General features: G+C 35.1%; 1 protein-coding gene across 3 annotated transcripts in view; it reads right to left on the reverse strand.

Moving 5' to 3' along the window:
• CDKAL1 (CDK5 regulatory subunit associated protein 1 like 1) overlaps positions 1-18,545 on the reverse strand; it is a 659,925-nt gene that overhangs the window by 18,139 nt on the left and 623,241 nt on the right. For all 3 annotated transcript variants that reach the window (XM_031946787.1, XM_003760138.4, XM_012541612.3), the window contains exons 14-15: positions 7,938-8,021; positions 748-912 (exon numbers count right to left, since the gene is read on the reverse strand). In XM_031946787.1, the coding sequence (XP_031802647.1) occupies positions 748-912; positions 7,938-8,021 (249 nt within the window). The remainder of the gene's footprint in view (positions 1-747; positions 913-7,937; positions 8,022-18,545) is intronic.

The raw sequence follows: 18,545 nt of genomic DNA on the forward strand, positions 1-18,545 counted from the left end.
AGATAGAAACAATTTTGGAATTACATGGCTGGATAAACCATCAGCTATCTTTCTTCCATATGTTAAACCATAGCTACATACTTTTTTTGGAGTGCCTAACAATTGTGTTGGAGAGGGGACCTCAAATGATGCTTAGCAATGTGATACACATTTCATTTCACACTCCATCAGCTTTTACAACTGAGGCTCAATGAAATGTAAGAGGGAGCTTGGCAAACAGCCATATTTACCAAGGTATAAAACAGGGTCATGTAAGTTGTTTTTTTTTTTTCCCACAGAAATAAAAAATGTTTAATTTTCACTCCACATGACTTAGGCAGATACCAAGCAAAGACTCTACTTAAAAACACTGTAAACACACACACACACACACACACAAAATGGTCTAACATCTGTCCCTCTACCACATCCTTGTCTTCTCCTCTTTCCCAAGATCTATTAAGAGATGTACTGGATTAGATATTTTTTGCTGTAAAATCTTTCACCTGAAAATAATGGCTTTTGCCCTCCATGAATAGCCTGGAACCAGACACAGCTTATTTCTTTTCCAGGCAGAGAGGCAAAGCTACAGGCATCAGCAGAAGCATCTCTCTAATACAGATTTCAATCTGTCAGAAAGGATTAAAACTTCATGCATACATAAAATGGGAACTATAAATGATAACAGAAGCATAGCCTGAAATCACTGTGCTTGAACAGCTACTGTTTTTACTAGTCTAGTAAAGGAGAAAAATATGTATTACCCACCTCTGTTAAGCCAGAAACTTCTCCCTTTGCTAATGGTTTACTGATGGATGGGGTGTACACCTTGGCATTGGATACTGGCTGCCCCTTCATAAAATGTTTTCCTGATTCATAAATGTCTACTTCAACCATTTTCCCCATGAACATGGGGTTCTTTGGCACAAGCACCTGTAAAGAAATTATACCAAAGTGTAATCAAACGTTATTCTTGTTTTTTAATTATATGTTAGGATTTACAAAAGATAAAATTTCAATAAAATGTTTTAAAATTGTTTTACAGAAATGAAATTTAGAATTCACTGCAATATCTGAACTAGCATTTCAACTGGTTTCTTATCTTACCATTTTCCTGAATGGTTATAGAAAATTTTACAATACCATAGGTAAATGAGGGAAAACATATACTGTCTCAGGGTAGTAGCATTGCTGAAGTTCTATGTTACTCAATGTTGAGAAAAGGTATATAAACTATACACAAATTACAAAGAAAATCTGATTCTTCTGAAGAAACAAGATGATTATACTTTTGATGATGTGATAATTACCTTGAATACACCACTGCCATGTTTGTGAATTTAAAATTCCCTTATTTCCCTTATTATTTCAACCTTCCAACATCCCTAGTGTCTCACAAGCCTTAACCATATTTTTTATCCTTACTATGACCTCCATTTCCTCATCCCTTCAGTTCTTTCCCAGGTTATTGCCTCCACATGGATTAAACTCTTGTATTTTCTCCATCTTCACCAATTCAACTCTATAATATCTACTTTCTCATCTTCAAATCCCTTACCCCATTGTTCTATCACAGATCACACTTTCCCAAAATTCAAATCCAGATCACTACTATCATTTGCCCTTTTGTTCATATTTATATGTTGCTGAACAGAACTGGAGGAAATCTAGAAACTGCTAATTGGGGGCACTACAAATGTATGTTACCTGACACTGTGAGAAGATAATTATTCTATTCCTCTCAAATTAAATAATTCACTAGCCTATACTCCACAGTAGCTGTACTAAACAAACCATACAACCCTTTCACCCTCAGACCTTGCCTCATACTTCAGCAAAGTATTCAGGCCATTTGCCAAGAATGCTTTCTTCTTCCTACTTTCTCATTTCATATCACTCACACCTCTTCCTCCAACTACCTCTAACTTCATTCTAGTCTTGGAAGAAGACTGTCAAAACTAATCTCATTATAGGTACCCTATCTCCTTCATGTTATTGTTTCTATTATCATCCTCTTTATCTTATCTATTAATTAAACTCTTTAACTATTAAATTATTTTCTATAGACTACTAACATGCTCAAGTCTTCCCCAGCCTTAAAAAAACAACTAGCCGGGGTGCAGCAGATGGAGCACCAGTCAGGAGGACCTAAGTTCAAATCTGGTTTCAGACACTTCCTGGCTATGTGACCCTGGGCAAGTCATTTAACCCCAATTGTCTCAGCAAAAAACCAAACCAAAACAAAACAACAACAACAACAACCAGCCCATTTGATCCTACAATCTCTACTACAGTCCCAAACCATGAGACAGACAAATTCTGTAACTGTGAGATGTGCAAATTTAGAGATAGCCCCACTCCAAATGTTCATAGGGACTATTTTATGACTAGCCTGTGGTAGAATCATCTGAGTGCACTAATTTGATGAGCCACATTTGGACACACAGTACTTTGACCCTAACGTGATGTCATTTTGGTCCTCTCTGAGAGTGAAGGACAACCACCAATTCTATACCTCTCTTCTTTTAAGTTAAACTCTGTGAAAAAGCAATTTATGCAAAATGCCTATACTTTCTCTCCATTTACATTTCTAAACCTGCCAAAACTTCTCTCTCCAAAGCTACCAAAGATTTCTTACTTGTCAAAGCCAATAGCTATTTCCCTCTTTTCCCCCTCAATCCTTACCTCTTATGGCCTTTCTGCAGTATCTGATATGTGACCCCCTTCTCTTTCCTAAATACTCTCCGCACTTGATTTTCCTGAATTGTTTGTTCTTCTTCTAATTGTTTGACACTACTTCTTAGTTTCTTTTAATGGTTCTTCATCCATGTCATGCCTACCAGCTCTGGGCCCACAAAGCTCTGTTCTGAGCTCTTTTTCCTGCACTAACTCAGTTGATGATCTCATCTGCTCTAACGTGTTTAATTATCGTCCTTATGTATTATTCTTTATAGAGCTAAAAATCAAATCCTAACATCTCTCTTGGCTCCAGTCTCAAGTCATTGATGACTTAATAAATGTCTTGAAATGGATGTCTTGTAAGCAACTGAAGGCAATAATTCATTAGATTGTAAGCTCTTTGAGGGCAGGAGTTGTCACATCTTGCTGTATTCTCGTGTTTAGCACAGTGTCTGGCACACAGAAGGTTTTTAATAAATGTTAATCAACCTGAAGATAACATGACTAAAACAGATTTTATTCCATCTCCTCTGTATGCATATATATACCTAGTATATACCTGCTTATTTAGGTATGCCTCCAACAATAGAATGTGAGTTCCTATAGAATGAGAATTGTTTTTGTATTCCTAGAACTTAATAAAGTGCCTGACATATTGTGGTAGTAGTTGTAGTATCCATTATTATTGTTAGCGTTTATAAAAATAAAGATTTTCAAAATATTGTAAATGTATTATTTCATTTGATATTTTTAACACTAGATGCTATTATTAATCGCAATTTTTCAGTTGAAGAAACGAAGACCCACAGATTATATGCCTTGCCAAGAGCCACTGGATATTAAATGCCTAAAGGTGGACTTGAACTCAGGTCTACCTGATTCCAGGCCCAGCACACTATCTCCTGTGACATCCTGCTTCCTCCATACAGGAAGGACTTTACAAATACTTGTTTACTGACTGCTATTTGAGAGATATAGCAGATGCTTTGTAGAGGAAGAAATAATGGATTTGGAGCTGCGAGAGGATTAGGTTCGAAGTCTAGTCTTAAGAGCTGTGTTACTTAACTAAGTAACTTAAATTCTCAATGAAATCAACTGAGCTAATCCTAATGAAAAGCTATTTTTTACTAGATATCTTTTAGATATCTAGATATTAGATTTAATAGATAGTTTTCAGAAACTGGATGGAGATGGAGGCAAAGCAGGTAAAAGAAGAATTCTCCAAATTAAGACTGGAGCAGATTGCTATTCAGTGTTTTCCTTTTCTCATAAAATCAATTTAGTTGTCAGTCCTACAGTCCTACTCTTTAAACAACAGCTTCTTTGAAGTAGGACTTATTTTGGCTAACTCACAGAAATCTGTCAGAAGGATTCTTTTCACCAAAGTTTATGTTAAAAATATTTGTTTACTTTAAAACATTTCCTTCTCTGACTTTACATTTTGCCTATTTTATTGTATTGCTTTTCTAAGTCAGAAGCTACTTAAGTTATTTCAAATGAGTATATAATATCAATTGACTATACATTAAGTGAATATGCAGAATAAATCTACTAACTCATAAACTGTGATACATTGCCCTCTAATGACATATTCACCTTTGTATCTCAGCCTATTTTACAAACAATAATTCTGATTCCATCCCTGAAATGTTCAGTCATGGGGAAAAAAAGAAACAAGCAGGATTAATCAGATCTGCACCAAATCTATTTAAGAAAGACAACTAGAGCTCGGATTTTCTCCTACACAGCCTTATTTTGAGGAATATTAAGGATAATGATGCATGAAAAAAAAAAATGACCTTTAGCCCTACCCTGTCAGGTTGTAAAGGAATTATATATCAGAAAAATTAATTAAAATGATCTTCAATATCTATAAATTAAATTTTAGATGTAATGGAAGAAGCTATTTATTAATCATATGAGTCTGGGAAATCACTTACCCTTTCTGGGCCTCAGTTTCCTAATACAAAAGCTGAGGGGAATAAGGAAAGGAGGCTGAAATGGCTAAATTATTGAATTCTGAAACTGGGTGTAAAGTTTCTTCCTGCTGTAAATCCTTCAGAGTTTACATACTTTAAAAACTCTTGATAGTAAATTTGAAGTTTAATAATCTTTTAGGGTAAAATATTTGCTGCCAAATCCCTGACCTTGTGCCTTGAACTGAATAAACAGCAACAAGGCTCCTCCTTCTCCTATTATTTAATAATTGGAAAAAGCCCTTCTTCTTTAAATGGAAGGAAACAGTTAATGAGGCATGCCATTGCCTTTAAAATGAAAAAAGTTCCCTGCTGAGACAAAAGCCCAAGAGGGAAAAGAAAGAAGGGGAAGAAAGGAACAGTAGTAATACAGTCAGTCTTTTCCCTGTGGCTGAGCACCATTCTTGCCTATAAAAGAACACTCTTCTCTGGCATGCATGGAGGAGATCTGGGGATGGTGATGTATCTTCAGGTTAAAACATGCTGAATCTGCAAGCTCTCCTTCCTTCCAAGTGTTCACCACAGACTCAATGTGAAATTGAATATAAAGCACTCAGGTTGTATTTACTTGAAAACAAGAAGCAAATTCTATCTTTTCTTTTCAGGTTCTCCTTTTGTGCTATGTAGAAGAAGGTGCCTAAATGATCACCAATGCTGGCTGAATGGCAGCTGCCTAATCTATCATGTGAACTCATAGTGAAAATGAGAAAGTGGTGGTGGTGGTGTCGCAGTGGTGGTAGTAGCTGTAGAAACAGTTGGAGTAGAAGTTGGAGTTGGAGTAGAAGTAATGATAACAGTAGTAGTGGTACTAGCAGTCGAAGTGGAGGTACCAGTGGCAATAGTGGGAGCAGCAACAGTAGTGATAGTAGTAATAGAAGTAGTAGTCGTAACTGTAATGTTCTTCTCTAAAATATAATAATCTCTGGGAGCAGGTTTCTTGGGGGGCTTCTGGAGGCAGCCTTCATTTCAGTTCAGATCAATAATTGACTCAAATGCAGCCAGGGGTTAAAGTCCAAATCTTTTATTGTTTCCTTTTAAGTCTTGTCTTCTTCCTTGGGCCCGGTTAGCTTTCTTAGAGGCCTATCTCTCTCCTTGGTTCCTGCCGCTAGTCCTTTGCCTCTGCCAGCTTCAGCCCCTAACTCCCTCCGAATCTCCAGCCAGCACAAAGGTGGAATATGGAGTGAATCTGACTCTGCCTTCAAGAGTGGGCTTGTGCCTTAGTGGACTTGTCTTTTAGTGGGCTCCTCCTTATATATCCTCTCTTAAAGGTGTGAATCTTGTGGAATTCTAATAAGTACTAAGTACATTAGTGAATTAGAGAACTGTTAAGTACCACGCTAAATTAGATAATTATTGTCTCTATCAATTCCACTGACTTAGCACCTTGTAGTATTAGAAATAGCACTAACTTATTGTTATTATTATTAGCTACTCCTAGAAGCATTATGTAGAAAAATTGCACAAAAGGTTATATATTTTTATATATACATATGTATATTACAAAAAAGCAATTAGATAAACATCATGTGTACATAATTCCCACTGAAATGAACCTTTTCTTCTTTTGTCAGTACTTCCCCCAATCTTTACATCAATTTCTTTTTTTTAATTATAGCTTTTTATTTACAATATATATGCATGGGTAATTTTTCAGCATTGACAATTGCCAAACCTTTTGCTCCAACTTTTCCCCTCCTTCCCCTCCCCCATCCCCCAGATGGCAGGTAGACCAATACATGCTAAATATGTTAAAGAATATGTTAAATACAATCTACGTATATATGTCCATACTGTTATTTTGCTGCACAAGAAGAATCGGACTTTGAAATAATGTACAATTAACTTGTGAAGGAAATAAAAAATGCAGGCCGACAAAAACAGAGGGATTAGAAATGCTATGTAGTGGTTCATAGTCATCTCCCAGACTTCTTTCGCTGGGTGTAGCTGGTTCTATTCATCATTGAACAAATGGAGCTGATTTGGTTCATCTCATTGCTGAAGATGGCCAGGTCCATCAGAGTTGATCATCATATAATATTGTTGTTGAAGTATGTAATGATCTCCTGGTCCTGCTCATTTCACTCAGCATCAGTTCATGTAAGTCATTCCAGGCCTTTCTGAAATTATCCTGTTGGTCATTTCTTACAGAATAATAATATTCCATAACATTCATATACCACAATTTATTCAGCCATTCTCCAATTGATGGGTATGCACTCATTTTCCAGTTTCTGGCCACTACAAAGAGGGCTGCCACAGACATTCTTGCATATACAGGTCCCTTTCCCTTCTTTAAGATCTCTTTGGGATATAATCCCAGTATCTACATCCATTTCTAAGTTGCACCCTGATAGTTATATTCAATTGCTCTATCTCCTCAGAAAGCTCTCTGCATCTCTATATGGTTTATTTTAAATAAAAAAAATATAAAAACTCATTATTTGTATCTACTATCAGAATAGATCATTCTCTGTTGTGGGAGAGAAATAGGCATATATGGAGACTATGACGCTGACTCCTGCCTCCAACTTATTGCTATTCTTAATGTAAAATCTTGTCTAGCTCTTCTTGAATTGATCTAAGAAGTAGACTTCCTTTTCTTCTCTGGCTTCTGCCATCAAAGCCAGGGTAGATTCTAGGAGAAGTGGGAGGCAACATGATGTAATGTGAAGGATGCTGGGTATGGAGGCAGAGTACCCAGTTTCAAATTCTGTCTCTATCACCTGCTTATTGCATATCTTTGGGGGAGCCACTTCATATTCCTGGGCCTCGGTTTCCTTATCATTAAAATGACAGGGTTGGACTATCTGACCTCTAAGGTTCCCTCCAACTCTAAATCTATGATCCTATGATGAAACTGGTAGCTAAAAAGGAAATGATAAGAAATATCTGCTATTTAGGCTCACTTTAATCCTTGAGTCACTCGTGAAGACTCTCCTTATCTATAGAACACTTTTTAATAAGTTTTCTCCAGTAAGTTGTATGAATTTTGACAATACCTCCAGTTCTACCTGCCATTCTACATTTACAACTAACTAGTCCCATAGTCAGAGGCTGGCCTTGGTACAGGATAATGTCAATTAAAGCACACTTAACTATGTAAACTCTGCCATTAACATTTTGGAAGTAGAATAAACCCATAAAGATTTCTATAGCTCAGTCTAGTTGTCTAGAGTCAGTCTTGATGCCATAGTTTCTTTTTTCTTCCACTGATTTTATGTGAATGATTTCAGTTTCATTACTTATTATTTTTGTTTGGAGAAAGCTCAGATGTATAGCAAATTTTACTATAGGGCTTATTACCTGCTCATAGAATTGATTGTGTGCAACATAAAACTTGGAATCAAAGGATTCTTCTGTTACCAATACTTGCTGTCTTTCACCAATCTGTAGGGAGAAGAAAAAAAAAATAAGAGAAAGGGAAGAGAGGAAAGAAACAAGCATTAAGTGTCTTCTATATAGTGTGCTAAGAGTTATACAAATATTGTGTTATTTGATCCTCACAACAACCCTGAAAGATAAGTGATATTGTAACCCTTATTTTACAGATGGGAAAATTAAGGCCAACAGAGATTATGTGATTTGCCCTATTAAGTGTCTGAGGCTGCATTTGAATACAGGTCTTCCTGACTCCATATCCAGCACTCTATCCCCTATACCATATAGCTGCTTCAGGAAAGATGCAATAGTTCTTGCAAACTCCAAATATAAATTATTAATAAAATAAACTTTTAATTAATTTGATCCAATTCAAGAAGCATTTATCAAGTGCCTACTATGTGCTTAATAATACCCTTTCTGTTTGAATTTAAGGCAGGCTAAAGTAATTATAAATGCTAATTATTTCAACTGCTGAAACAAGGATAGCCTTGTACCCTTCAAATGTCCCATGAGAAGTGAGAAGTATAATATGATAATTTAAAAATTAGAATAACCGGAAATGCTATCATTTTATTACATGATTGATCAGAAAATCTGATCTTAATTCCTCTCTCAGCAAAGATAATGAACTCCTAAGATAAAAAACAACAAAATTCATCCAAACATTTTTTTTCCCTTGTAATCAAGTTGCAAAATCAACTAGAACAAGATGCTTTCAGTCCAAATTTGTGGAAATATTTTGGCAATATAAGAGTGGTAATAAACGTTTGAGTGTTAAAAAATGTCTACAACTAGTAGCAGATTAAGTACTTGCATTTAAACATTTTATGTATTGCATATATTTTCCAGCCTTGCTCAATTATTTCCAAAGTTATTTTCATCTTCTAATGTCAACCTCTGCACTAATCATCTATTTTTGTCATATATTTTTGTGGCAGGCAAATCATAATTTCTCATGTGATATTGGAACATTAAAAGTTTGAAGATGTCAGAAATACAGGACTAACCTTCAATGCTAGATATAAGAAACAGTGAAACTGAAATTTATGACTTTTATAGCTATAATGTGAATTCTATTAAAAAAAAAAACTAACTCAAGAAATCTCTCCATACTAAAAATCACTATCATTTCCAAGTTTATCTCACTGTGAAAAGTATCTTTTAAAGTATCAGTTATTTTTTTTTTGGTGATACTGCCAAATTGTTTAACACAGTAAAACCAGCTTTACTATTTGGTTGTAGAAAGAATTCAATTTGGCTTCATTGCTTGAGAAACTCAATCCCTCAAAATTAAATCAGGTTATCATGATGACTGAATAACATAAAATACTTTTTCTATTTATAGAGAGACTTGTCAACATGTTTTGGCTATAGACATTTAGGAAATGTAAACACAGCTATACTAAAGACCTTTCACTATAAAAACACAAACCAAATCAAAACAAACCACAACCAAACCAAAACAACCACCAAAAAGCCCCCACACCTAAAAAACAAAACAAAACAGTTCTATAAAAGCCAAATTACCCAACTCAAAAAAATTTCCTGATTGTAGGGATGGCCTTTAGACAAAAGTTGCAAGGTCTTGTAGATGATAGTTACAAGATGGCTTATCCATGAAAGATAACAAGAGTTAAACATTAGTTGTTCAAAAATCAAGATGTAGACAAAACTTTTTTCAACTTTCTGTTGGTGCTTCAATGACTATGTTCATGAAATATATTGGGTGAGCCTGGATTGTATTGAAGCATATCTCTGTGAGAGAAAACTTAATGTTTGAACACAGTTCACAGTATGAACTGCTTATAATTTAGGATAAGTACCTGTCAATGGTTCTTGAAGAAGCCTGCAATTATACTTCAGTTAATATTATTAAGTTTTCAGAAAATTAATCTAATATAATAGGAAATTGTAGAATATTGAGGAGTTGTATTGCTTTCTCCTCAGTAATAGAATTAATATAGGTGGGTAGCTATACATATTTAACAGTTCACATAATATGTATCGAATATAGTGCTAATAGTGATAGCAATAGATGTCTGCATTTTTATATTGTAAGGGAGAGTAACTCCCAAGAATACTAAGTAATGCTAAGTAGATAGGTGTGATTTATGATAATTCTTATCCTGAATAATTGTCTTGTGAAATGTGGAAGGTCATAAATGACTGCCTCCTTGTAGTTATATTAGTGTTGTGCCACAGTTCCCTTTTAATGTCCTGACCCAGTTTCCCTAATTGTCCTACTTAGTTACTCTGCCTCAGGTTATAATAATTCCCTCTTAATGTTAGGATAAAGATCTCATATCTTAGACCTTAGGCTATAATCATTCCCTCATAATGTTTGATGGGATAAAGGTCTTTATCCATTTTAGACATCATTAGAATATCAGGAGCCTCTCTAGTACCTGCCTCCATTATGTCATCCTCATCCTAGGTAACTCTCCCCATTAGGTCATCTCCATCCAGGTACCTCCCCCATTATGTCATTGTTCTTGTTATCCTATAAAAAAGAATCTTGTATCTGACATTGGTGACTGGATTCTTGGAGATGATAGTCTCATTCAGCCCTGGGACCAAACCATGGACCTATTTGGTCTCAGTAAATCTCTCCAATTTAAATAAATTATTAAATTTTTCTCTAATCTCTATCTTGCTCAGTTTCTCTGGCATTACATTTTGGAGCTCCCCAGAGAGATGTTAGAAAATGAGTAGGAATAGAGATAAAAGACTTTCAGGTCTCTGCCTTGGGCATCAGGTTGGCTGCAGATCTGAATTCTTGGTCTGGAGAGGTTGGCCCCCCTGGATTTTTTTTTCCCCAGAGCCTCCAGGAAAGAGCAGTTTCCAGCCATAATAGCCTGATAGGAGACACCCCCATTTTAGCCACAGAAGACTAAGTCTGTCTGGGTACCTTTTGGGGTACCATCTGGTTATGTTTTAAGACCTGCTCTGTTTTGTTCTATATGCTAGCATCTGGATTCCCAGAATTATGAAATGCTGACGGGCATAACTTCTAGGAGTAAAGTCTTCTGGACGCAGGAGAACCTACCTGAATGTATCCTAAGACACATCTGGTTCTGTTTGCCAGTTGGTACAACTCTGGGCATTCCAGAGTATAAATCTGGGTGTCTTTTTCTAAGATACCATCTGGCTAAACGAAAAAAAAAAAAGGGCTCCGTTTGGATCATGGAAGGGAAGGCTCTGGAGCTGCCAACTTCCCTCAGAGATATTCTTTCCAGATAGCCCCTGGTCTGTGTGTTAAATGTTTTGACTGCGCAGTCTATGTGTGTTCTGTGTGATTTATTCGTCTGTTTTGTTAATTTAAGAGCTCTGTTAAATGTAAGAACAATGATCAAGAAATTTGGGAACTGGTTATTTCAATGTTGCAACTGTACTTAGTATAATTACTTCTGAACTCCAGCTGGAGAAAACATTTGATTAGGAATTTTAGGATGATTCTAAATTTGGGAAATAATTTTACTATTGCCTTTGCAGGCTAGATTTAGTTATCTTTAAGGATAAGATCTTAAAAGAACAATAGCTTTTTAAAGTGAAGTTTTGTTAACTTTTGCCTGGAAGGGGTAACGTGCCTCATGCCTCTAATTAAGTAAAGTATATAGCAAAAAGGATCTGACTTTTCTGAAGGCTCCAACTCTCACCAAGTTGAAGCTTGGGAGAAGTCCATTGGGAATAATAGCCATGTGGGGCCAGAGGGAGAGAAAGAAAAACTATACTGTTTCATTATTTGAAATACAATAGGAAAAGCAGTTTTATATTATTGGGAATTTAAAACTGTATTTTGGTTCAGAGTTTGTTATCTATATTATAACATTGTAAGTTATGCTTTAAATCTAGCTCTGCTAGATACATGAGTTTTATGGAATCTCTGTCCCCCACCCCGATTTCTGCTATTTTAAAGACTGGGTGGGGAAGGGATCTTTTGTGAAGATTTAAACTCACCCCACACTGTTCTCTGCTACTTCAGGTATGGAGCATCTAGTTAGCCTGGGCTGAAGTTTAGTTCACCTTGCCTCCCCCCTGGCTCTTTGGAGGTGGAGTGGAGGGAAGGGCAGCCACGTGGAATCCTCTCCTCCTCCCTCCCTCTAAACTGTTCCAGACTTTTTTTTTTTTTAATCAAGTTGTAGCTACCTGGTTCTTGGCTAAAAGGAGCAGAGCAAACTGATTTGTATAAATATAAGGTTATGATAAATATCGGTCCAGGATTTATCCAAAACTTTGGTTAATGGGATTTGTTATTGGAGTAAAATTTCTTGGGTTTGTAGTTAATATGTCACTGTATTTTTTCCTCCTTTAACTGGTTTCTATAATCAGAGCAATGGTCAATAAGAAATTGTTAATGCAATTCAATTATGTCATACCTTGCTGTTTCCAATCTAGTTATCTGTAATCATTATATCCTAAATACTTGAGCAAATACGTATTTAGTCTGGTCATTTATCGATTACTAGATATTATGTTTGGATATTCAATTTTTTTTTTTTTTTTTTAAGATTTATAACGAATGAGAGGCCACATCTTGTAGCAGTCCTTGTGGACCATTTTTACTATCTCAGACTGTTCTAACTTTTCTTTGTTAGATTTGTTTTTGTTCCTAGATTTGGTCAAATTACAAATATATTGACTGGCTTCTGGGACCTAGATGAGCTTTGATTGTCAGCATGCCACATTATACCCACCCCCCTCCCTGGACTGAGCATCTTCGCCCATTTTCAGCAGGAAGCAGGAACATCACCCCTGCTCCTGATGTAATTTGCACTGATATGGGAGAGTGGGAAAGTGTCTGAATTATTAGACTGTTAACTGTATTACTGTGTTTAAGACTTGGAATGGAAATTGTTAAACTTTTGTAACTATTGCTGTTATGTTTGAGGGATTTTTAATCTGTTATGTATATGTATAGGAATTTTGATTCACTCTTGGGATTTATATGTGGAATGGTTATTTGATAATTCCTTTCCATAAGAAAAAAAAAAGGAGGAAGAAATAGGAAATTGGGTAAACTGGTGTATTTTCTTAGGCATTTCTGCCCCACCCCCTATCTTACTATTTTAATTTAATTGGAAGTCCTTTAAACAGTCCTTTCCATTTTTTACTCCTTGCTTAAATTTACTGGACTATGATTTGCTGGTTATGCTTTAACTTTGGAACCCCTTATTCTGCTGGAATTGCCCTGGCAGACTCAGTTTTTGGGATTATTTTTTAGAAACAACCAGAAATCAGACACCTGTCTTGGGACTTCAGACTTTATGTCTTCAGATTTAGTAAAAGATTTCAGGTGCCTATGAAAAAATACTCCAAAATAAAAGGAAACACTCTAACATGTGATGAGGTAGATGCTAGAGGAGAAATGGAACCAAAATACCTTACTATTAAGAGATTTAAAATAGAAAAGAGAATTAGCAGAATCTATGTCCTGTTCAGCAAAAATAATTGGCAGAACAGAAAGGGGCATATTGAGGTTGCCCACTATCTTTAATTTTACTGTCTATTTCTATCTAAAATTTGACTAAGTTTTCCTTTAGTTATTTAAATATGATCTTGACACTATGAAATATCTGAGGAAGCAGTAATATGCAATGATAAGTCTCACCAAAGAAACAAAAGAACAATAGATTGGGAATAAAAGTACCAGGAGTGAGGGAAAATTCAGAAATTAAAAAAACAAATTATACCAGAAATTGGGATGAATTCCCTCATAAAACAGAAGCCTACATCAAAATGGATTAGAAAAAAGTTAAACAAAATTGTATATATACAAGAACTATGTTTGAAACATAAGAGTTAACAAGGAGCTAAAATGAAGGCCTGGAATAGAATCTGTTATACTTCAGGTGTACTAAAAAGTCAGGGGTAGTAATCATGATTTCAAACTAGACTGCAATAAAAATGGACACAATAAGCATAATTGAAACAATAAAATATCTATGTGGTATAAAGGCAACAAAGATAACAAAGCAATATCAATACTTTACATATGCAGTGAACAGCATACTATTTAAATGCTTAAAGGAAAATTAATCAAATTGTACACAGAAATAGATAGTAAAACTATAATAGTGGGGAACCCCAAAATATTCATGGCTTTTAATTTTAACAACAACATATAACACCTATAGCAATAACAGATCTTTGGTGATACATAATTTTATGCACTGGTAAGATTTTTTTTTAAATGAGCAATACAGAGAATAACATTTCAGAAACAAGTATAGAAAAGCAGTATAGAAATACTAAATATTTATTCTACATGTACTACATTAAAAATTATATTTAAAAAAATGACCTTTGAAGAATTAAAAATTAGTTGGAGAATAAATAACTTAAATCTAAAGAATTGTAGAATCAAAGGACAAATTTCAAAGAAACAAAATTTCATCAAAGAACATGACAATAATGAAAAATATACACAAGAATATGGGATGCAGCTAAAGAAGTTTTAAGGGAAAATTTGTCTCTAAATTTGTATTAGCAAAATAATATTCCATTATATTCATGCATCATAGGTTTAAAAAGTATTTCCTAATTAATAGATACTGTTTCCATTTCTTTCCTACTATAAAAAATACTACTAAGAATACTTTGGTATAGTTCTCTTTTTTTTCTTTATCTTTCTTTAACTTCTTTGGAGTGTATATATGCAAATTTTAATTTATTTCCTCACCATTTTTTCTTTAGGTTTTGTCAAACTTATGTAGAAATGACTCAAATTACTCAGAAGAATTTGAAATAAACATTCACAAGGGGAAAAATCCCAAGTAGCTAAAGATTGTTTATTATATACTGTAATGTTCTCTTCTCTAAATTATAATGTTCTCTGTGAACAGGTTTCTTGGGGGGCTTCTGGGAGCAGCCTTTCTTTCACTTCTGAGTAACAATCCAAATCCTTTATTGTTTCCTTCAAAATGGCGCGGTTAGCTTTCTTAGAAGCCTATCTCTCTCCTTGGTTCCAAGAACTCTTGCAGCTAGTCCTTTACCTCTGCTAGCTTCAGCCTCTCTTCTTCCGAATGTCTCCAGCCAGCAAAGATCTAAGTTGGAATGAATCAGTCTTGCCTCCGAGAGAGGGCTCCTCCTATAGTGGGCTCTTCCTCTAGTAGGCTTGTCCTTCTGACTTGTGAATCTCCTGGACTTGTGAATCTTCCAGAGTCCCTAGTAGGCTTGTCCTTTAGTGGGTTCCTCCTTATATAAACTCTCTTAAAGGTGTGAACTCTAAAGATGTAAACTAAGTACATAAACATTGTCTCTATCATTTCCAGTGACTGGCCTATAACAATATGCAATTAAGGATTATGAAAAACAGTTGAAGAGTTAATCCTTAGAGTTCATGGACTAGTACATATATCAGAGAAAGATTTGCATAGATGATGAACAAGGACTAAGATTTAAAAGGAAAAAGCAAGAAGGCTGGATTGTTTTTGTCAGTTAGTCAACAATCATTTAATAATTGACTAACCCCAAAAGAAAGGTAAAACACTGTTCTACAGGAGCTCACAGTCAAAGGAGGTATCTCCTTCACCCAATAAAAGCCATGTACAAATGAAGAGGAGAGGGGAAGAGAACAATCATGTATATAGTGTTTACTTTATTCAAAGTATTGTGCTAAATGCTTTGCAAATATTCTCTCATTTGATCTTTGCAATAACCCTAGGTGATATCATTATCCCTATTTTACAGTTTGGAAGACTGAGGCAGACAGCATTTACATGACTTGCCTAGAATCAAAAAGCTAGTAAATGTTTGCGGTCAGATTTGAAATCACCTGTAGGCCCAAGCACACTATTTTCTGTGCAATAGCTGCCTCTGTCAAATATATATAAGATAACGATAAACCGAAGAAAAGTGGTAGGGTTAAAGGTTTTTTGCAGAAGATATAACTTTGGAACAAAGGTCTATCTTTTTTTTTTTTTTTTAAATTAAAACATAAATGTTTATTCAGCTATGTTATATGGTTACAATCACAACGACCATCCAGGGAAATAACTCCTATGGAGAAGAGGCTAGCCATCCTCACAAACTCCACAGGGAAGGGAAGGCAGCCTCCCTGAAACAGGAAGGCCCCCTGAGGGAGAGATAGGAGGCAGCATGAGTTAGGTAAATCAAGCTACCACCATTACCTCTACTATAGTTCACCTTATATTCTCTTGGGAGATACCCAAGACTGAATTTAAGACCTTTTAGGAAGCAATCTATTTGGGAAAAGAGCATGGCAACTGCTCCTGCAGATTTCTTGAAGTTATCAAAAAGTACCATTCTTGGCCCCCTAATGCTTGTTGCTATAAAACAGTTCAATTATATCTATTTAAAAGAGATGTGATTTTATTAGTGGAAACGACATTAAAGAAGAGGTATTAACATCTGTTTGCTGCTGTAACCTAAAGACCATGAAATCTTTCCATCTCACTTGCTGCAAAAACCTTCCATATGTATTGTCTCCCCCTGAGAACATGAGCTCCTTGAGAGTAGGGATTGTTTTATTTTGATATTTGTAACTTAGGGATTAGTACAGTGTTTTCCATGAGGTAACTGTTTAAAAAGTCTTTTATTCATTCATTCACTGGGCATTACCCCAAAAACCATTGAAGAAGTGCAAGATAGGTATATATAGGCAACAAAGCATTACTTACTTTTTTTCTTCTTGTAACTTTTATTTAATTTTTTCTAATTTTTAACAACTTAATAAATACCAATTTAAATAAGAACTTCCTCATAAAACAGGACAGAGAGGGTCATAAATGAAACAATCTCATTAATTTATATACTTTAAAATACATAATTTAATTTATTACTATTAAAGCTGGCTTGTTTGTGTGCGATTACTTTTTGGCTTTCCTGCTCCTCTTCATTTCAAAAACAGGTTTCAGTGACCCTCTTTTCTACCTTTTTTTCCCTTTTTTTTGGGAAACGAAAATTTTTCTTTATTCCCTTCTCCAATCCACTCTCCTCAGATTAAGAAAAAAGAAAAATAAAACACTGTAGTCATCTTTAGAGACAATACTTTTGTTGAAAGAGATCACAGATAAATTGAAATATATAGGAAAGCTAATGATATGTGGCTTTATCTTATATTCTACCATTTTGCTGAAGTTCTTTATCCCATTTTTGTTGATTTTTTTGGGCTTCTAAGATAAATTATAAACATCACTCACAAATAATATTTAATATCCTCTTTGCCAAAACTAATAATTTATTTCTTTAACTTTTTTTTTTTTTTATTACTATAGCTAACACTTCTGGAGATAAATCAGAAATAACAGTGAGCTTATAACCTTATTTTATTCCTGTTGTTCATGTCAAAAATTTCTAACAGTTCTCCAAGGGAGATTATTTTGGCAGTTAATATAATGGTGAACTTGCAGAAGAGAGACCAGAGCCAAGGAGATTATTTAGGAAACAATTATAGTACTCCACTTGAGAGTCAATAATTGTCTGAATTAGAATAAAAGTATTGTGAGGGAATTGGGAGGGAAAGGAGGAAGGCACTTGAACAATATTGCTAGAGTAAAAATGATGGAATTTTAGAATGAACTGGATAAGTGGAATAGGGAGTAAATGACTGGGAGAAATGGATCAGATATAACTTTGAGGTTTTAAGCTATCTGGGAATATGGTAGTGCCAATAATAGTAATAAGAAAGGTGGAGAAAATAGTTGATTTAGAGAGAAGATGAAGAGTTGAACTTTGGACATGCTATATTTGAAGTGCTGGCAGGTCTACCATCTTATAGAGAGATAGACTTCAGTAGAGTTTGAGACATATATGTTCTGGATATGGCCAATATAGGTGTTTAACTAAACATATTTGTTAAAAAGGATTTTTTTTTTTTTTTTTAGTGTGAGGGATAAAGTGGATTTCTATTAATTAAAATTAAGTTAAAAAAAAGAAAGTTCTGGCAGGATATCCGGGTGGAGATGTTTAAGTAGCTGATTAATTGGTCAGCTGGTTGGCTGTTGGACTTTGTTCTCAAAGAGGACCAAAATGACACCACTCTGCTAGAGTCAAATTACAATGTGTCATGACAGAACATAGTTCTGTTCTGTCCCATAGGTCAGGCACAAATAGTCCAAATGAACATTTGTGTGGATTCTACTCTGACTTTGTGCACCTCATGTTTCTTTTGGGCTACTTCAATTCTTCTTTGCTCACAGAGTACAGCACTTTCCCTGATGAGGACATGCCATTCTGGGTGGTCCTGTGCCAGTGTCTTTCACATCACAAATCAATTCTAAAGTTATTAGACATTTAGTTACAGACATTGAGAGTGTCCTTATATTTTTTTTCTGACTACCAAATGAGTGCTTGCTCTATGTGAATTCTCCATAAAACCATCTTTTTGGCAAGTATACATTTGGCATTTGAACTATGTGGCCTATGGTACATTTCAACTACTCACTGTTAATGGGGCCATATTCATTAGTAATTAAGGACAGGATCCTAGAGAGATGAGCTGAACACTTCCATAGTATTCTCAACAAACTGTCATGCAATGCTGAAACCACTGATCTTTTCACCTTAACT

Source organism: Sarcophilus harrisii, chromosome 1 (genome assembly GCF_902635505.1).
Source record: "Sarcophilus harrisii chromosome 1, mSarHar1.11, whole genome shotgun sequence".
NCBI classification, from domain to species: Eukaryota; Metazoa; Chordata; class Mammalia; order Dasyuromorphia; family Dasyuridae; genus Sarcophilus; species Sarcophilus harrisii.